At 40.6% G+C, this 21,775-nt stretch overlaps 1 protein-coding gene across 2 annotated transcripts in view; it reads right to left on the reverse strand.

Moving 5' to 3' along the window:
* Positions 1 to 1,743: 1,743 nt before the first annotated feature.
* The window catches only part of LOC133009376 (coiled-coil domain-containing protein 136-like), a 26,473-nt gene continuing 6,441 nt past the window's right edge, over positions 1,744 to 21,775 (reverse strand). For both annotated transcript variants that reach the window (XM_061076865.1, XM_061076864.1), the window contains 8 exons: positions 18,391 to 18,708; positions 13,998 to 14,072; positions 12,878 to 13,180; positions 10,971 to 11,088; positions 9,950 to 10,226; positions 8,672 to 8,803; positions 6,920 to 7,032; positions 1,744 to 4,101 (listed from right to left, as the gene is read on the reverse strand). In XM_061076865.1, coding sequence (XP_060932848.1) covers positions 4,089 to 4,101; positions 6,920 to 7,032; positions 8,672 to 8,803; positions 9,950 to 10,226; positions 10,971 to 11,088; positions 12,878 to 13,180; positions 13,998 to 14,072; positions 18,391 to 18,670 — 1,311 coding nt within the window. In that variant the 5' untranslated portion in view covers positions 18,671 to 18,708 and the 3' untranslated portion in view covers positions 1,744 to 4,088. The remainder of the gene's footprint in view (positions 4,102 to 6,919; positions 7,033 to 8,671; positions 8,804 to 9,949; positions 10,227 to 10,970; positions 11,089 to 12,877; positions 13,181 to 13,997; positions 14,073 to 18,390; positions 18,709 to 21,775) is intronic.

Consider the following 21,775-nt stretch of genomic DNA (forward strand, 5'->3'; position numbering starts at 1 on the left):
AAGAGGCAAGAAGCCATTCAGTGAAAGTAGGTTTTGAGAGATTACTTGTAAACAGTGATTTTTCAAGTCCAACTTCCTCAGGTAAACTATTCCATAGTGTGAACAAAGGCCCTGTCACCTTTGGTCTTCAGTCTTTACACAATAATATATAACAGGGCCTTATAAGAGCATCTCAGAATATGATTTGACGAGTTTAGAAGCTGGGGCCAAACCATGTCGTGCCTTGAAAATCAAAAGTAATATTTAAAAATCTATTTTAAAACACACAGGCAACCAATGAGGGGTGCTTATGATCATATTAACATGATTTGGAGCCGCTGCATTTTGAAGAACATGAATTGGAATATCGGCCTACCACAGTTTATACAGTTAAAGTGTTATTTTCAGGTCACATAGGAATCGTCTTGCCAAAATCAGGAAGGACACACACTGAGTTGTCAGTGCAGAAAAGTTAATAATCTTCTTTTAAAAAGTGTCAGAATGAATGAATATTGTTTTCACTGAAGGTTCTGTCATGGTGCTGTGACTCAGCAGTCAGTGACACGACAGTGACACCAGATGCCAGCATCAGCCCTGATGAAGTAGTGGGAGGTAAGAATAGCTGTGACACATGCAGAAAGCATTCCCGGGATACTCAGCCTGGACACAGCCAGGGGTCCCCACGTTGATCCCCCACCGTGTAATGAGATACTCAAAATCATTTTACGATCATTTTAAAACCATTTGAACTGTTTGTAAATGGCTAAAATGGCCACTTGTATTAAGTCAGAGCCACATTTAAAGATCAGGTCATGTCAGTGGACTGTTTGATTTTGATTTTACCCTCCATGCTGCTTTACAAAAATGTTATCATTGAAAAATTGTCATTTTGACACATACTGTTTAAACTAAATAATAAAGAAAGCTGAACTGTATCAACATGTGTCACAAATTGAGTTAGTTACATGATGACATACATTGTGTTGGATTTAATGAATGAAATCATATTTTCTCTAAGTCTCCCGCCCTTGATAGAAGGTTTATATTTGATGGTAAAACCAAATTACAGAGCTGTGCCTGCTAACTTGGGCTCTGTTCACCTGACATTACATCTCCAGACAATCCCCATGGCTTCTCTCACTCTTTGGTATTAATTAGCGTGTTCTCTGTTAGCCTGTCAGTTGAATATATTAAATATTGAAGAGTGGATTTGGGGTGAATTTGCAGTACAGATAGGTCCCGAGGCTGAGGGCCAGCTGATTAGATTTCGCCAGTGATCCGGATCTGACAGTTCCACCATTGAGACACCTAATTTCTTTAGAGCCATAACTCTGCAACTGAATGGGATAAAAACCTGATTCAGATTCAGGTGGGGGTATTTGCAGGCTCAGGAGATTAATTTCACTTAAACCTCAAGTGATGAGTGCTAACTGTCTTGATGAAGCTGCCTAACTACTTTTAGGTTTTTCGCTGCACATGAACTCGGTAAACCATGAGTCACGGCAGCAGAGTCATGAGTGTAGTATAGACGCCTCATCAATTCCTGGAATCTGTAAAAAAAATATCCATGTCTGTGAGCTTATGTCATGTCTCTGGAGTGGCGGGTTATTTATACCAGTACAACCCTGTGTAATGTGATGCCAGCAGAGCGGTGGCGCTCACTCACTCAGGTTGACTTCTGCTGATTTCATGAATGGGATTCCATGTGACCTGTGAGAGCTGGTGAAGCCACCTCCCGGAAAAAGAAAGCTCTCAGACATCAGGTGGGGTGAGTTTCTTTATTTTCTCAAGTCATTTACAATACAAAATAGACCTCCAGGTAACAAAATAGCCACAAATATATCAGAAACAACACTGCTATCAATATGTAAAGCAGCAAGCTGAGCAACACTGTGCGACATAGAGTCTTATGAAACTATGAAAATCTTAATATTCATGAAATAAACTCAGAAATAATGATAAATAACATCCTGAATCCAACAACATTCATAGGTACTATTGAGGTCTATGGGAATCTAGCTTCTATTGTGAATTCATCATTTTAAATAGACAACATTTGGAGTCCAGTCACAAACAGTTTTCCTAGTGTATGTTCACATGTAGAAGTATCATCGGCCAGGCATTGCTTATCACGCTTCTGTTTAATGACAAACATCTCAGAATTGGTTTTAGTTAATTTATGAAATTTAATGGACAGAAAACCAGGAGTCATATTGGCTCTTTCTGACAACTCAGATCAAATGCAATCTAAACGCATGCAATGACAAGGCCACCTTCGAACTCAGAGCTACTGAAAATGATTAGCAATGCTAGTAGGCCTTCTGAACCATAAATACAATTTTAAATAGCATTATATGATTTGGCTATCAAATATACGATGCTCTCCCAAAATAGAATTCACTTTCTACAAAGCTAGTACAAATGGATTTAGGAAAAAATCTCTCAGATATTACTATATGTCACGTATATTTACAGGAAATACAAAGTATCATAGACAGCATAAACCGACACACAGTATATTGTGCTTCTATATGTTTCGTAGCATGCTTTTTTTCAGTTCCAACAGAGATTCACAAAAAAAGTTTCACAAATGTAAACAATAATCAGAGTCCTTCCACATATATATTTAGTAAGTTTATGCTTTGACAACTTAAATCCTTCCGAAAAATGTCTTCACCTGCATCTCTAAGTTTTACCATATGGCGACTGGTGTTAATCAAATCTGCAGATCTTCACATACAACAAGGAAATAGGGAATGGTGACAGTCAACATTATCACACTGTACTTTTAACAAAACCCATAAATCGTTGAGTCGACAAACTTGGAAAAAAACAAGTCGTTCAAACTCTGCTTGAGAGAATACAAGTCAAAATCGACATTGTATTGAAATGTAAGACATCATCATAACGTAGCTTTATTATTTCAGAAGTTGCTCCAGAAGTTGCCAAGAGACATTTACTAAGTGCAGAACAAAACTAGAGAGATTTACATTTTAAGTGTAACAGTGCAGCTGTGGGAGTAAAGTGTTCAGATATTTCAAGTGAGCCGAGAGCTTGAAAGGATGAATCAGAAACACTCCGCTGACCTTTTGCCCTCTTAGTTAACTGATAATTAAAGGGAGACGTGGGAGTTGTCTGATTTCAGAGTCACACAAGATAAAGCTGTAGCAGGCGGACAGACAGAGCTCGGAGCAAAGCGCACAACTGAGGAACACTAAGAGGATGTGCTGTCTCCACCCGTTGGGCATCAGCTTTCTACATGTAATCATACTGGTGCTTTGTAAGCTACACCTGTAATAGCATATTGTTGGTGTCTACAATGGACAGAACTGATGTTGGGAAGAAGAAAAAATACAGTGGCAGGATAGTAGATATGGTAGAAGATTGGTTAATTCATGAAGGTCTTGTGATTTCCAATGTATTTTTTGTACGATTGCACATTCATTGGATCAAATTTTTATAATAAGTTACTAATCTGGTCATGAACTCATTAACAGAAAATGCTAACTGCATTTGCTGTTGTTTTCAGTGTATTAAAAGTTTGGACTCCAGGTTCGTCGTTATCGTCGGAGACAGCTGTGAAGAATATTCGAACAAACAAATAAATAAATAACTTAAATACATTGAAAACCATTTGGTGCACATTCAAAATCAGAACCTTCATTTTATCACATTATTATGAGCAAAAAACAAAAGATAGTCACAGACACGAGAAAGGACAGAATACTGGCATACATTAGGTTGCATGAAACCAGTCCCATGTGGGCTCTCTGCAGGTCATCGTCATAGTGATCTTCTCATCCCACATCCATTTAATGAGACTGAGAGCATCTTTCTCCATCTGCCTGTGCACGTAGTACCGTCTCAATACTGATGAAATTTCTCAAACACGTTCTACTACAAAATCGTGTGCTTTATCAGGCCTTAGAGGATTCCAGTCTGGTCTACAAGACATGGCAGGAGAGGACGAGGAGGGCTTGTCTGAAGCAGACGTCTGTCCCTGTGTGGTTGTTGCCCATCCAGTCAACATCAGACGAGAGCTCTCAACAAGCTAGTCATCATTAGTAACACTGCTGCGGCCGCAGTGATAGTCAAAATGGAGTTCCAACCTACCTCACTCCCCTGAGGGACGACAGGAAAAGGAAAGCACATTAAGAGTCAGTAGAGACCATCCATCAGCTATTAATAAAGTATACTGAGCCTTTAAAGGAAAGGTTGAACAGCTTTCTTACAGAGAAGAGATTGTTACCACTCTCATGTCTGTATGTTTAATAAGAACATCGGTCCAGAGGTTAGAATACCCACTATGCAGCATCTACTATATTTCTTCTAGTTGTGGTGTTGATGAATACTCCAGAGACTCTAATGCTTGGCTAACAGTTATGCTAGGTAGTTACAGCCATAGACTGTGTGTGTATAAAGATGGACAACACATTTCCACTGCCTCCCACTATCCAGAACTGAAGCAAAATTATCCAAGATACGAACACTGCCATCTCGGGTATTTTGAGCCAGAGTCTGCACACTAGTGATCAGGGGGATGGAGTCGTGATATTGAGGTCCCTGTGTAGGGGTCGGAGAGGAGAGTCAGACAAGATCGTCTCTTGTAGGCACGATGCCTCTTCTCTCAATTCAAATTCAGGAGAGAATCATCTGGTGGACCTCCTCTGGAGTTTCTCTGGAGGTAGCGGCCTTGGCAGGGTTCAAGGGCGACGCAGTATTCCGGCTGACTAACTGACATAATCATCAACTGCACTGCAGGCTCTCTGTACATATTGTATATAGAAACACTGTTTTTAACTTTGACACGGAGATGCATCTCTTTTCATGTTTACTTTCCTAAGTTGTCGGTTGGAGAAACTCTGCGGTTCTATTTTTGTCGGGTTTGTTTTTGCCTTGATTCAACTGGACTGAACTTAAATGTGTTTTGCTTGTGGGGGAAACGGAAACAGACTTTCTACATACACGGATTGAACTCTGGACGCCGAGACCGTGGGGCACAAAAAGTCTTAAAATTACAATATTTACATTTATCGCCATATATTGTACAACATAAATAGTCATTTAGTTTCACCCTATTTTTATAGCATCAAATAAAGAAAATATACAAACATTGTTATACGAATTATAAGAAGAACCTAAAAACTACCTAAAAAGCCATCTTCTTAAATCATGTACTTTGACTTTTTATTTTTGGCACTTGTCCCATCCACTACCATGGAGGAGGCATGATTGTTGACCTAAACTGCATCCAGCCACCAGGTGGTGAAAGGAAAAGCTTCAGCTTCACTTTGGAGGAGCTTTCATTGTCTTCATCATTACACAGTCTTTGGTTACAGCTTACAACTCTCCTACAACCACAAAATATAGTTTAAGTTTCAATACAGATTAATTACTAAGCCTCACAGGAGTTGGCAGGTATGTGTTTGAATTTCAGACGGCTGGCTGCTTCCTCGCTGGCTTTCTGCAAAGCTAACCATTGCCAGGCTGCAGCTTTATCCAATACAAACATGAAAGCGGTATCAGTCTTCTCATTTAACTCTTGGAAAGAAACGCACAATTTCCGCACAATTTCCATCTTGAAATATTACTGTAAATCACATAATCAGTTAGAATCAAGAAATATTTTTGACAAACTGCCCACCCATGTCCCATGTCCATTTCCCCTGAATACATCAGCATCTTTCAGTATCTTACGTCACTGAGATTTTCTCAGCTGTATTAGGGATTTAAAGTTTTGACCCTCCCATGACAACCAAATAAATCCTTGGTAACAAAAAGTAAAAATAACTAATATAATAGGGTCAGTTCACCAAAATAACAAAATGTACCTCTTACTACAAAACCATGCAGACAGTTTTGTTTGTATTATCCCAGGTTTTAAATTGTTTTTACCTCAACCACAATACAATGGCAATGAATGGAATTTTGATTTGTGGCTCACACAGTGTTTAAACCTTTTCAACATAGACATATTTTTCAAAAATCTTGGTCCATTTCATCCACAGAATCCACTCTGGTGAAATAAGCATGGTGTTTTGTCAACAGTGTCAACCGTTACATCCATGCTTCAGTCACAGTCACGTCCTATTCCTGCAGGAGAAGCTATTCAAACCTGGTACTTGTCAATATCACTCTGTCCCTGCCAACATCGTTGAGTTAAAATCAAATATGTTTATCAGAGGGAGCTCCTTATCAAAGCAGAGGCGTTTTAACTATGCACCATTTGCTGTGAATGGCAGTGGTGGGATAAAGCAAAATACATTTACTTAGTTACTGTTCTGAAGTAAATTTTTCATGTTTCTATGAGAAGAATTGTGTAACATGTTCAAATAGGGTTTTTATTTTAACAAGTAATCAATTAAGAGAGGGTCACTGATCCAATCAGAGCAGGAAGCTAACATTAGACCCTGCTTCCTGCAGCAGTATCACATGGTGAGGAAGCATCAAGAATGGATTCCAAAGAACGATGTGGTAGATAATTGCATTAGGGAATAGGATCAATTGCCAGTACTTCTACTTTCAATAATTGAAGTATATTCAAAAGCAAGTGCTTACTTACTTTTACTCGAGTAGAAAAGTAAATGTGGTGCTTTTGTCCATTTATTTGTAGTTTTACTTAAGTAATGTTTGACTACTTCCTCCACTCTGTTCCTTTTCTAATAGACAATTTCTGCATAAAAACACAAATGAAAAGATAATGTTAGAATTGTCAGTAATTTTAAGAGAAATCTGAAAGAAATGAATTTCCATTGTATTGCTGTTGGCATAATTTTCAAACCTGAGCAAATCCAACCAAAACAATTGTATTTGCATTTTTAAATACAACTAGAGTACATAATATTTAAATGTCTTTTGTCATTTTCATGAACTGATCCTTCATCTGTGTCAAAACCTTTTGTAGCATCACATGTCAGATAGAGATAAGCTCCTATCATACCTTACTCTCTGGGACGCCAGCTCCGACAACCAGCACCAGACCACAGCCACTATTACAATCATTCCTATGAAGGGGATGGAGAGAACAGGGTGCTCAGACGGATGGATGAATCTCTGAGGAGGGAATAAAAAACAAACACAAGGGCCATGGAGATGAAGGGAATGGATGAACGGATGGACTGAAATAGCCAAATAATAAACACAGATAAAAAGGACGTGACAGCAGCGAAGGATCACAACTACAAAAATCACTGAAGCAAAGGTCTGACATGGTCTATGGCTTCGACATGAAGGCGAAGGGCAGTGATGGAGCGATGCACATTTTCTATTAAAAACAAGCATTACATAACCTTGTGGTGACATACACGCCAACTCAGTGTATGTGTGAGCAGGCCTGTGTGACATTTATTAGCTGAATGTGATGTTGTGGTGATGAGGACACGTAAGCATGAATGCTGTAACTAAAGCAGATAGGGTGGTATGTTGTCTCTCTATTCTCATTTTATTGTACATAAATTATAGTTTTGATGTTGTGCAACATTTGCCATTAAACAGACTGAGAGGTCATGGACATTCAGAGAACAAGGACAGCGTCAGAGACAGGCACAGGTAGACAGTTTGACAAAACGCAGAGACATCTCATCATGGCTGTTGTAGACAAAACACGGTTTTGAAATCATGAGTTTTCTTTTTCTTTCTTTTTTACTTGTGTTAAAAGGACCTTATTAGTATTCCCACATGTACATCACTTTGCATGATGTCGGACAGTTTTCCAAAAGAGCATTTAAAGTCTTTTTGTTTTTCAAGATTTTTACATTTTCTTTCCATTACAAGTTGTCACTCGAAGGAGCTATTAAAGAAAAATAAGAAATGCAGAAAAATCTACTTGCTGAATATTAAATCGTTGTGAGGTTGCAGTTAAATACAGATTGTCCTGGGTTTGGTGCATTGAGGTGTCGCACTGCATTATATTAAGAGTGTGGTCAGAAACTTAGACCCAGACGACAAACACAAAGCAAATATAAACTTTATTAAAATTACAGTGAATTTGTTACCTAAACTTCTTGTGTTGTTGTTCACCTGAGTTTCAGATATTTCCCATGAGCTCTTGAAAACAAGGTCCTTTTTAAAACTATCCATGCTTTCAAACGTGAAAATGAGTGGGTATGCTGTTAATTGTTTGAAATACCTGTGTCAGACAAGTTTAATTTCGACTTTCATGCAGCAGCTAATTTAAAATGATCAGAAACCAGTCTGAAGGTATTCGAACATTTAAAGATGAAAAGGTCCTTTGATTGTTTTCGTATGATGAACAATATCCGAAGCCAACGTGGACTTCAGCGGTAAACAGTCTTTGCTGAATGCCTTTTTGCAGATGTTGTGTTTTTGTCCAACAACAGTATTTAAGCATTGCCGTCACAGAGAGGTTAGGACACACAAACAGTGGGGGGGCAGAGTTCCCCTGGTCCAAGGCACACAGTAAATACTGATATGTGCTGACAGGCAGAGTCAGGTCATATCAAAACATACATTGCTACAGCACGAGACACACATAGAAAGTGGGCTCCACACACATGGGAAACAGTAGGTGTGATGTGGGGTGTTTTATGTGTTAGTTGACAAGGTGGGTAAAAAAATACACTTTTTGACTTGAGAAATGTGGGTTAGAAGTATCTGAGGAAGTGAGGTTAAATTTCAATAATAAATGTATTGAGAGATGCTTAGGAATCTCCAGATGGTTTGTGCCCCTCACCTGATCCCCCCCTGACAGCTTCTCCAGCTCTGCCTTGCAGCGCTGCAGCTCCTCCTCCAGCTCCGCCCTCTCCCTCTGACTGCTGTCATACAGTACCTGCAGCTCCTGGAGCTCCGTCTTCAGACCGTCACACTGGAGGAAACACAGAAAATCCGATTCACTGTATTTTCTGATTGTAAATTAAGTCTAATTTTGAGAAAATATGAGAGCACTCAATCCACAGAGAAATGTACACAGTCCATATTCGGAATCTGTGCCTTGCTTGAGCCGTCAGGACTTCTGTAACTTTGTGATGTGTCACAGCAGTCAACCCCCTCAGCTTTGCTCTCAGGACGGCACAGCTGGACCCAGCATCCAACCTTGTAGGATTTGGTTTCTCTGAGTGTTTGAATTAAATCTGCTATATTTGTATTCAGTCTCTACCAAGGTCTCTTATCAATGTTTTCTACTTTTTATGATCCTTGGGTTACAATTTTTTTATGAGTAACATTGAACTCCTCACTACAGCTTTAAACCTGAGCGCTTCAAGGTCACCATGACACACACCACCAGATAATCAAGAGGTTTGCATCAGAACCAGGTGCAAACTACCAAAACCATCCACAACTGCAGAATTAAAATAAACGGTAGTTCACTTTGTCTCAACACACATGAATATGGATTCAATTTAGGCTTATTATTTAACATGCACTCACACCAGGATCACATGTTTAGTAATTTTCTTTGCAACCAAATCAGTTATTTTGGGTTAAAACCTTGTTTATTGCTAAGGTTTTTACACTACATTGTATTCTGGATCAGGCGCGCACATTTAGTTTAGATTGTTTTGACCTTGTTAGTTGCATTGATTCAGTTTCCTTCGTCTGTGAGTTATCCTGTCTGCTGCATCAAGTCTCTTTCCTGGTTTGGCCAAAGGAGGTGGTGGAGGGTGGAGCCTGCTTGAATACACAGTCCCAGTAAAATGGACAAGACCAAGTGCTGCATCAGGATGGGGGGGGAATGTGGTTCCTTTGTATGAAGTTTTATTTTGTTTTCTTCCTATTGTTTCTAAATGGTCTGATCAGCCAATCAGAAGAGAAGCTCAGAGGCTCGGAATCTCTCTTCTGATTGGCAGACTGAGAGTAAAAACCCTGCTCTGGAAATAAAATTACATTAAGATATTTTTGTGCTTAAAAGAGTGTAAATATGGGATCGTTCATGAAACCAAAAAAGTTTGTATTCATGTTTAATCCACGTTTTATTTACTAAATTGTCAAAGCATACACTCAGACATCGTACCTCTTTCTGAACCTGTGAGGCCTTTTGCTCAGCCTGTCTCAGCTGGTCCCTCAGGGAGAAGATTTCCCCAACGCCTCCGTTCCAGCCGGCCGGTGTCACAGGCTTCCCATCAAATGAAATATTCTTCTGGATGGAGGCGTCGACCAGGCGACAGTTTCCAGACTGTGCCATGGTCATGTAGCTCTCTGTCATGACCTCGTCAGAGCCGGTTTGCATATCCTTCCCCTCTGTGTCCTCCCCTGCGTCTTCCTCCTTCAGTGAGAGGTAGACGCTGGAGCTGTGGGGAGGATGAAAAGAAGTAAATACAATACAATAAAGTTTTAGTTTCATGATGTTGATAATCAAAGGTCAAGCTTGTTTTATGTCAGGAAATATCAAAGAGCTGGTAAGTATTTTTGCCTTTGTATTATCACATCAGGAATGTAGACCTTCCAATACAGTGTACACACAATCTGATAAAGAATGTGGAAACTATATTTATTAGGCCTGATAGCATGACTGAAATTGTTTCACCAGGTGTGTGTGTGTACTAGTTTTTGTGACCTATTTAGGACTTGTTCCAGCATAAACGTGTGTGTGAGGTTCAGGTATTACTCATATTATAGGGACCTACATCTGTATACACAGCTACATTATGGGGACTTGTCTTCCTTACGGGGACAAAAACAATGTCCTGATTTTAGGTGAAGACATGTGGATAGATTAAGTTTATGTTAAGGTTGGGATAAGGGTTACGGCTAAGGTTAAAGAAAGACTCCAGTAAATCAATGTAAGTGAATGTCTGAGGACAGATTTTGTCATCGCATCACATAAAACTTTTACAGGCGTGTAATTAAAGCTGAGCTCTATTAATGAACCACTGGTGCCAGCACTTCTGTCTGACTCCTCATATGACACATCAAACCATCATTCAACCAGGACATGAGTGAACTTCTGTGACAGTTGGTGTTATTCCTGAGGTAATCTACTCAGACTGATCCAGTAAGCACAAATAATGAATGAGTGGTCATTGGCCTCTCACCACGTCCTCTGTCTCTGCAGCAGCTGCAGCCTCTCACTGAGACGTCTGTTGTCCTCCTTCAGGGTCTGACACTCCTCCCTCAGCATTCGACACTCCTCCTTCAGCAGGTCCACGTCACCTGAGAGGAAGGTCAGAGATGAATATACTTTAAAAGGATGTCAGTCAGTACAGCTCATCTTTTAATCTGACTGCTCAAGGTCTTCAAATCACTGCAGCAGGTATAGAACGACTCTCCTGCTGGAGGAGAAACTCAACAACCCCTTTCTGTCAAATGAGAAGCTACAGCCAGTTATCTTCGCATAAAGATTGGACACAGGGGGAAACAGCTAGCCTGACTCTCTCCATAAGTTACTAAATATTATTTATAAATATTATATCTTGCATGTTTAATCTGTACAAAACTGCACAAAGGTGATAATTCACAGTTGGACTATTTCCTAATCTTGACCAAGATCTGTTGACAGGGTACCAGCAGTTCAAAGACTGTTCCCTTAGAGCTGATCTCAGGTATGATTTACAGATCATTAACATTTAATGAATCAACAGAGACGTTCCACTCCCTTAGATGATGCTCAGCTGCAGGGCCCAGCGGTGACATCATGTGTTGGATGTGTGTCCCGCCCCCTACTGACATCATGTCCCTGTTATTCGTGTCCCTGGAAACTCATTGGCATATTACTTACCCAGCTTCTTATCCTAACCCAAACCATCACAACTTGATGCCTAACCTTTACCAAACTCTTACCCTAAAACCAAGTCTTAAACCTCAATCAGACCTTTGAAATGTGAGCACTGGCCAAAATGTCTCCACTCTCCCAAAATATCCTCACTCCGTAGATACAAGTTCACACATGAGTGTATTCCTACCCTACAAACAGTGGACTTTCAGAATTTGCCAATCAAGTGTGGGCAGCTATTTCAAGTAATTTTGAGAAAAAAAAGAAATGCTGAATCTTGTCAGTGGTGCAGTGTCTGGTTTGAATCCTGAGTGTTGTTAGTGCCTGGAGCATCAAAACTCAGGGTGGAGGTGGCTTTGATCTCTCCTGATTTATACGCAGAGAGGAGTAGGGGAATACGTGCTGGAAAACCAGGAGAGACTAACGTTTTACTGCGACATTAGCAGAGAAGAATGTGTGTATGTATCAGGCACAAAGCATAATTCAACTGTATGATGATAGTGGCCCTTTACTGTATCTCTGCACTAACGTTAACCATGAGGTCCTCTGTTGGCGAGATAAGCAAGAAAACACACACTCATTGCCATAATGCATTCCCTTGCCCCTTACCCTAACCTTCAACATAAAATGCCTTACCCTTAACTTTAACCTTATCTAACCCTCAAACCCCCCTTTGAAAAAAGTTAGGACCAGCCAAAATGTCCCAATTCCATAAGGTATATGCTCAAAATGGTCCTCACAAAGATATAAGTACACTTACACCCACACTCGCACGCGCACACACACACACACACACACACACACACACACACACACACACACACACACAAACACACATTTGCACACACACACACCACTCCCCATGCAATCAATTTATAAATTATAACGTTTATTACCTCCTAAAAGTGATTAATGCTCTTGGCTGCAGGATGCTGACATGATTTGTTTTCATAATAGCAGCTATAAAGACTGATCATAGGCTGTTCCTGTTCGCAGTGAGATGGACAAATTCCATAGTGAAAGCACAGACACCAGGTCCTTGTGTAGCTGTTAACACAAGGTGTGAGGCTGAGGTGTAAAACCAAGACTTATTGTATTTTAACTCTGTTGTGCTGCAAGTCAAATATTGTTGAAACCACTTCCACTCTGCCTTGCTTCTTTCACACCCATCCATGTCTTCCTCTTCTGTTAATACATGGATCTCCTCCCTCCATCCTCCTCATCCCTCACCCTCTCTCCTCTCGGCGTCCCTGCGCTGACTCTTCATGCTGATCTCGGCCCTCAGCGTGGTGATCTCCAGCTCGTACTCCAGCGTCTCCTCACTGAGGCGCTGGAGCTCAGCCCGCCGGCGACACAGCTCCTCCTGGAGAGAGGCAATGTCGTTCTCCCTCTCTCCCGCCGCCTCCTCTGCGGCCTGTTGCAGGAGGATCACCTCCTCCTGAGCCACGCGCAGCTCCTCCTGGGCCTCGGCCAGCTCGCTCTCCTTCTCCTCCTCCAGGCTGTCCATCTCCTCCTGCACTGAACGCAGCTGGGCTGCAGAGGAGGAGAATGGTGGGTTTTCTTAATGGGGCGTGGGTGGGAATGCAGCATCAGTGTGTGTGTGTGTGTGTGTGTGGGCAGTGTTTGGAAGAGTTGCTGATGTAACTGATGGTAACAAATTATTTTCTATGGTCAGATTCTGATTATTAGGTTAAGGAAAGAAAACACTTTCCTACTTTTCACAATAACAATAATAAGAGCCATAAACTATAAGCAAGTGGTCGTAAAAACACCTCCTTTCACATCACTGAGCCCGATCATTGCAAGCCTTTATCATGTTCTAATCTAATTAAATATACGGATGCAGCCCTTCTGTCTGTAACTAGTCAGACAAAAGGAAAAATACAAGATAGAACTGTTGTGCATATATAAATATAATATATATGTATATATAACTCTTGACATAGACTAACTATTGACCTACTTGACACATGTAATATGTAATATTCGATTAAGATTTCTGATTCCATTATGATTAGGTGTGGGGGAAAATATCAATACAGCAATATATCGTCATCCTCATGATATGTTTTATTTATGTATGTTTATATACTGTATATAGTTAAAACTTTTGCCTGTTTATGGTTATTTTACATTGGAATGATGGCATATTTATGATTGTCTTGAAATATTTAAATTATCACAGAATCGCTGATGATCACTGATGGCTTATCGTTATCACAGACCATGTATTGGGTGTGAGTTACCCTGCGGTTCCTTCCCCCACTGATAAAGTAGGAGGAATAGTTATGTTTACTGTCTGTGTTCCGACAGAACTTGATTGCGAAGAGGTAACTTCTTGTTTTGTTACCTTGTAGATTCTGGATCTGGCGAGTGAAGGCTTCGGCCTGATGGGCACAAGCCAGACGCTCGTCCTCCAACAGACCTGGAGGAGAGAAGAGGAGAGCAGAGGAAGAATAGAGGATGAGGTAGAGGAGAGGACATGGACGAGGAAGAGGAGAGGCATTGGGGAGAGAGATAAGAGGAAAATGTCAGTTCATCAGGCCAATAGAAAGATGACAACTTGATAAGCTGTTCAACCTTGAAGCATGACTGAACCACACAAGCAGTTTTTTGTGAGAGTCTGTTGAACATGATGTGAGCTTTTGTATAAGATCTGTTAGTATATTAATTTATAAACATCTGTTTAATTAGAAAATTTATTTTATACACTCAGTAAGGCAAAATGAAGTCGGCTATTTTTAGCTTTACATTCACTTGTGGTTTAAAACAGATATACTTTAGAACACAAGGTTTCACCTGAGCCCCCCTGTTTATTATAATTTATTTGTCTCGTTAACTATTTCTATTTATCTCTTGGGGTTTTGTGTTCTGACTCTAGGAGCTTGCATCACACCCAGTGGCTGAAAGGCTTCTGATGTTGGTGATCCCCTGACTTTTCCCCTTGTACCATCATCAGGTCAAATATTAATGAGTCCAACACTTTGTTTTATGTACCTGCTAATTCCTGCCAGCCTAAGCTTGGTTCAAATAAGCAAATACCAGTGAGTCAACACACTAAACTGAGATAATGAGCACAGTAAAACATCATGTTTGCTAAACATCATCATGTTTGCTAAACATCACCATGTCAGCGTTCCCTCAATGTCAGCAGAAACCACTACAATGAAATGTGTTGGGGTTATTTAAAGGTTAAAAATAGAATTAGGGCAAAATATCATGACAAGAACAAAGTCATTATTTTAGGATCCATGTCATCTTATATGGAGAATATCTGCAGGGTTTAGCTAAGAGGACTCAAATGCAGGCAGAGAAGCTGGTGAATGTGAATTTAATGAGAACAAAACAAATACAGGCTTAAAGTGTCCAGGGGCAGGCAAACAACACAAGAGATTAAAGACATAAATAAAACTAAACTGAAACAGAAAAGAAATGTTAACGTTAACCGACAAACTGCCAAAGACAACACACAGGGAATGAACTTCAAAACAAAACATGAAATAAGGGCCAACAAAGAGAAATCCAAAACAGAAATGACAAAATACTTATTATGTATCAGGACTTGTGCAAGAGTCTACTCTGAAGACAGAACCACATAGACTCTTATGTAGAGGAGGAAATGTTTAGTAATGGTCGACAACGAGGATATCATTGGTTACATCTGCCTGATATTTAAGTTTTAATCGTTTTGTAGTTTCTCAAGAAAGAGTGGGATTGTTTCAAGACTCTGGATCCGAAAGATGTTGATCTCCAGTGAGCACGAGTTCTCCCTGCTGGTTATTTGCTAACTTTTTTCTTCTTCTTAAAGCAGATTGTTCCCTTATTTAATTATGACTTGGTTCTCAAAATATGATGGGTATTTTTCAAATTTAATTACAACTTTATTTTTGTAATAGCATGACTTCCTTCTCAATTAGGTCCACATTCTTGAAGTTCTTCTTCTTCAATGTGGCCCTGTACACTGACGTAAACCCTCTGCCTCTCTGAAGCCTGTAGTCTTGAGTTTTAAACTTCTAAATAACATTCAGATCAATTCAAATCATTTTTCAGAGGATTTTTCACGAATACAGGAGATACTGTTTCTACACTGTGAGTACATTGAACAAAATTCCATTTACCCACATTATATGGGATATATATATATTTGGAGGCAGAAACCTAAAACCAAAACAACAATCTCAGCATGACTCGATATCCAGAGGGAAGAGAGGGGAAATGTAGTTTGAAAATACAGTTATTGAAGTTCATTGTAATGCTTCCACTTCTCAGACATTTGGCCACATTGTCATTGCTTTATTTCTCTTAGACCCTCATCTTCCGATGCTACCAGATGGTTCCCGGCGTCCAGTCTACAAATGATTATTAAAGGAAGAGTGCAGTGATATCCTTGATCTTTTCCTACACCTCAGCTTATGTCATTCTTTTACCATGGTCGACCCCCGCCACCCCCTCTGACGCTCCACCTCCCCCCCCCAGCAGCTGCCAGACCCCTGAGCAGCTGACCGTTCCCAGGAGTTTACCAACAGGGATTTCTCAGTGTGGTCTAGGACACCCGGTCTGGAAGCTTCCCTCAGCTTGCACGCAGTTGTCTGAGGAATGTCTCCGCCGCTGCCTGACAAACAACTGAGCTCATGTCTTTTAGTAGGACACACACACACACACACACACACACACACACACACACACACACACACACACACAACACACACACACACACACACACACACACACACACACACACACACACACACACACACACACACACACACACACACACACTGAGCTCACTGCAGCCCAATACCTAAGGTCTTACTCACTACCAGTGTCCCTGTACATTTAGCTCATAATTTCTAAGGTATGATGTGATGCTCCATTTAGCAGCTATGAGGAACAGAGTCTGTCAGTAACCGCATATAAACATTTACGCTTGTATCAGGTTCAGCACGTGATGAGCAGGAGACGTCACGGATGGAAAGTTAAGCTGTTCAGGTGGAGAAGGAAGAGGATTTTCTTCTGTGTGAATAGGATTATGAAAATTTAAACAAATAGGCACATGATTAGAAAACGTTTATGTGGTTTGCTACATATTTGTCTCTTTTTTTTGAGTTTTTTAAAAATATTAATTTAGTTATCTATTTATATATTTAATTTTAAAAATACCCCAAAACTTTTTTTTGAATAGCATGTACAATGCAGGGGGAGGAAGAAACCCCAGTGGTCTAATTTTGAAGCCTCAAACTAAATATGATTTAAAATTTCACAAAATGAGACAATACAAAATGCAAGAAATAATATGACTACATATCAGAGAGTCAGCAGATTAAAATCACAAAAAACACTGATAACTCATTGTAATTTGATGTGATGCCGCAAATGGAGCTGCTGTGATGTTTTTTACTTTGTGATCATCATCATCATCATCATCATCATCATCATCATCATCATCATCATCATCATCATCATCATCATCATCATCATCATCATCATCATCATCATCATCAAAATCCATAAAACTGGAATTATTCATTTGACTGAAAAGTCTTAATAGTTAAGGTTGAGATGTTGAAATGTCCCAAACAGGAATCCATAACCTTTACATTTTACAACCGACATTGACCGCCATTTGGCAGAAGGAGCATTAAATCATGTTTAGTCACATTTTTAAGTCTTCACCCAATATCTACCCACCACTATCCCGATGGAGGGTTGGGTGAAGTGTTTGAGTCCACAATTCAATTTCGGAGTTTCAGGGGTAAACAGTGTTGCAGGCCAAATCCAATACAATTGCAGAAAAGGGCGACCACTTCTTCAAACATACAAACACTGAAAAAAAACAACAGAAAATGCCTCTATACTGCCTCAGTGGTGTCATCCCAGTGTCCATTAGTTCAGATATTCAACTCGATACAGCATCATTTACACCATGTTTTTCATGTTGTCCTTTTGGGTGAACTATCCCTTTAAGAGAAATTGATATATTCCTAAATCTGGGTTTAACTTTCATATTTCGAACATTTTCACTCAGCCCCTACATTGTTGAGGATAAGAGAATTTAAGACATATGGAAAAAGAGATAGTGTGGATCATTGTAGCAAACAGTAGCAGTGTCACACTAACACATGCACGTCCAATTTTTTTTTTTTTTGTAATAGAACTAAAATGAAAGTTATCTCATATTGAAATTATGGAGTGTTACTCTTTTAACACAGTTGGTAAAAATGAGACACTGTGCAGCGTTTTTACTCCTCGGCTGCCTCACTGGTTTCTTTTACAAGTTGATTGTGTCTGCTCACTTCTGAACTGCAAACACAAGGTGACAAACTGCACAGCAGATTGCAGATGTAAATTGCAGTTTTCTAGGCCACAGCTACCGGGATTTATTGATGTGGATGCATTTAAATGTTTTTAAAACGAATATTTAAGATAATTTATGTTCGACTGATGTGTTTTCAGAGAGCTGTGCACTGATGAGGTCCATTCCCCCTTAATGTTGTTGTTAGTCTCACCAAAAATCTGCATTTCACAAATCTTTATGACAGAGATGGTGTGAAAAAACATGGAGAAAAACTATGAGAATAATATCCAGGTTAATAAAGGGCAGATTGTCCCTGTATATACCATAACATTTGTTTTACGTTCAGGGTTATGAAGATGATGGATAATCATTGGATTAGAGCTTGATTATTGATTGATTGATCATATGACTGTTTGTTATTAATAGAACAAATATGAAAGTGTCTGACCCTGCAGCTCATTGAAGGTCTCCTGGTGTTTGTTGGACGTCTCCCTGGCGTCATCCAACTCCAGCAGCAGCTGCAGCACTTGGGCCCTCAGCTCCTCCAGCTCCTCTTCCTCCGTCAGCGGCTCCTGCTCCTCCCTTCCCTTGTCCTCGCCCTCCTCCTCCTCATCCCTCTGCTTCTTCTCCTCCCCATCCTCCTCCCGGTCCCTCTCCTGGTCCATCTCCTCCTTCTCGTTGTTCTCCTCCAGGACGCCTCTCTCCTTGGCTGTTATCTCGTTGTCCATGGTGGGGTTGATCTCTGCTTTTAGATCGCAGGGGTCATCTGAGGGAAAGAGGGCACAGCGTAGATTAGCAAAGGGGATGTCCTATAGGGGAGAGAGGGAGACAGAGGGGGAGATTTACAAGCGATAAAAACTCCTTTGTCATCACCTAAATGCAGCCATTGCTCAAACTCGGCGTAGATTGTTTTCTTGAATCAACAGCACCATCTTGTGATAAGAGTTCATTGTGCACCGGACTCTATTCAACTCATGTGCCTTATAATAACATGATAATTTAAACATGTAGAATAACAACACCTTCAGTTTATGTCAGCAAAAAAACAAGAAAATCCTTGACTTGGGGAAGCAAAGATTATAATAATGCAGAAGACTGTCTAGCGGGTCATATACAAATTAGATGTCAAGAGGAAATGATGATGGTGAAATACATGTTCATGAGAGATGATTCTGAATCTTCACACGCATCCCTTTGTTTTGCACCCCTACATCTGCACTGAGGATTTAATCGTTCAAACCAGTAGGTGGAGCGAGTTAGCCGACCCAATGCAGAGAGAGAGAGGGAGTAGGCCAGTATGCTGAAGCAATCACCATGACTCACCGCTCAGCAATGCACCTCGAAGTCCACAATAACACATGCTACCACTCATAGTAAGAGAGATTTGACAAAACACCCGTCTTTCTCATATTACACTCTGTCACATCACGTTGATTTAGGTTTTTGTTGCTGTTTTGTTGAGGTTTTCCCACCTTGTTGTTGACAGCCTGCATGGCCCGCACTGGGAGCTGTAGTTTTTAATGTGGGCCTGTAAAGCTTAATGGGACAGTGTAAGAAATGATGTAGGGCCAAACAAATAAACTTGATTTGACATTACGACAGCTGCTGCGAAGGCAGAACACGGAGCAGGTCAGAACACACAAAGGGAAAGGCATCATTTACAGCGCTACAACACGACGGCAAATTCCCCTTCGACGTCTTTTCACATTAGTCACAAGAGATTTGCTGTGAGGCGGGAAAGGGCCACAGCTAAATGGAGATGAAATGTTGTGTAAAGTGCCGGGTGTTTTTTTTTTTCCTTTTAGATGTAAAACATCAGTTGTGAGGCATTTTCATTCTCATGCAGTTAATCTCTGTTTCATTACATACACACTAGCCTGCTGTCATTAATCTTTTATTTCTCAGTGACTTAAACTTTAATTGATGTGAAGCAGGGCGGCACGGTGGTGCAGTGTTTAGTTCTGTGGCGTCGCTGCAGGAAGTGTTTGGAAGCCATGTTCAGCCTAGTTCTTTTATGCTCGGAGTTTTCATGTGCTCCTGGAGTTAGGCTGAAAATGAATGGGAGTGGTTTGTCTCTGTATCGCTGTTTTCAGACAAGCATTGAACAGATAATCTCCTGACAGTCTCCAGAGGGGCTGTAAGTGAGAACGTGTCCCAGTCAGAGCCGCTCTACTCTCTTCTGCTGGGCCCCTAGTAAAAAAACTCTGGATAATGTCCATGTGAGAAAAGAGCAGATCCTCTGCAGGTTTCACCACAAGCCAGTGGGCGTATTGATGAAACAAACACAAAGAATACAAATATCTCCGGATGAAAAAGCTGCACCACACACTTAGACAACACAGAGGAAGGTGTCAAGAGAGCTTTCGTTGAGAGAACGGATGCCGGTATGTGATGTAAACAAAATCACATGATCTCCACAGGGGAATTTACACATTTTTAATGCATCTAACCAAAGAATCTCCTGCTGCATTGCTCAAACTTTGCATTGCTCGTTTTTTTTTTGTTGTTGTTTTTTATATACTGTATTATCCTGCCTATAGTGTATTCATATTTATATATATATTTATATTTTTAGCCTGCTCATAGTGTATTCATCGTCCTTATATCTTTCAATTCCTGTTAATTCCTGTTAATACTGTTTTATTCCATTTATATTTCTACTGTACAGATCCTATTTATTACACTTTCACTTTAATATGCACAAACATTTTCACATCTTCACTTTAATAAGCACAATTACTCTGCATTCATTTGCACAATACTCTGCACTTTACTGCCTTTTTTTGCACTTCTGGTTAGACACTATACTGCATTTCGTTGCATATGTACTTGTACTGTGCAATGACAATAAAGTTGAATCTAATCTAATCTAAACATCTAAGGCAACGACCGGAGACAGTCTAGACCCAATTCTGCGGAGCTGTTCCTGAGTTCATGTCTGAAAACGGCTTGTGTGGACCCTGTGACCTGAAGATCTGTCCAAGGTGTGTACCCCCATCTCTCGCCCAATGTCAGCTGGGATTATCTCCAGCTCCCCTGTGACCCCCAAGAGGATAAGCAGTATAGATAATGGATAGCTGGATGATATGAAGCATCACAAATCCATTATTCGAGCGGCCTCTCAAAGTCGCTGGTTGTACTCAGAGAGCAGCGTGAGCAAGAGAGAGGGGAGTGGCGTCTGCTGAGAGAAAGGAACGAACAGAGAGGAGGAGAGAAGGTGCAGCAGGGGACAGAGCCCAGTGTTAACTAAAGATCTACCTAATTAAGAGTGATGCTCACCAGTGTAATCTCAGCTCAGGGGAGGCCTCCATCTCTTGAGGTAATTATTCCTCTGCCTTGTTGTTCCCCTCGCTATACATGTAACCATTTCTATTACAACCAAGCACATTTTCATCATATTTAAATATGACAACAGCGATCTGTGGCCTAATTTAGTCCTGTTAATTTAAACCTCACTGACCCTGAGGGCCGGGCAAAGAGGTTTCACGAGCACGGGGCTATTTTGTCATTAAACTTTGATGCCGCAGTAATGAGATAGTCATAAAGAGAAAGAGAGGGAGCTGGGGCCCGAGAGGGAGCTGGGGCTGTGTGGCAGAGAGAGTGAGAGAGTGAGAGAGTGAGAGAGTGAGAGAGTGAGAGAGTGAGAGAGTGAGAGAGTGAGAGAGTGAGAGAGTAGGAGCTGCTTGTATATATAGCCAGCGGCAGCTAAAGGCCATCAAGAGACAAAAGACTTCCCAGTGAATATCACTCACATCTCAATCCTGCAGGGATGTGGAGTTCAGGGTGTAATAACTCGAAAGATGTGGCTCCGGTGATTTGGGCTGTGTTTTATT

Source organism: Limanda limanda, chromosome 8 (assembly GCF_963576545.1).
Source record: "Limanda limanda chromosome 8, fLimLim1.1, whole genome shotgun sequence".
NCBI classification, from domain to species: domain Eukaryota; kingdom Metazoa; phylum Chordata; class Actinopteri; order Pleuronectiformes; family Pleuronectidae; genus Limanda; species Limanda limanda.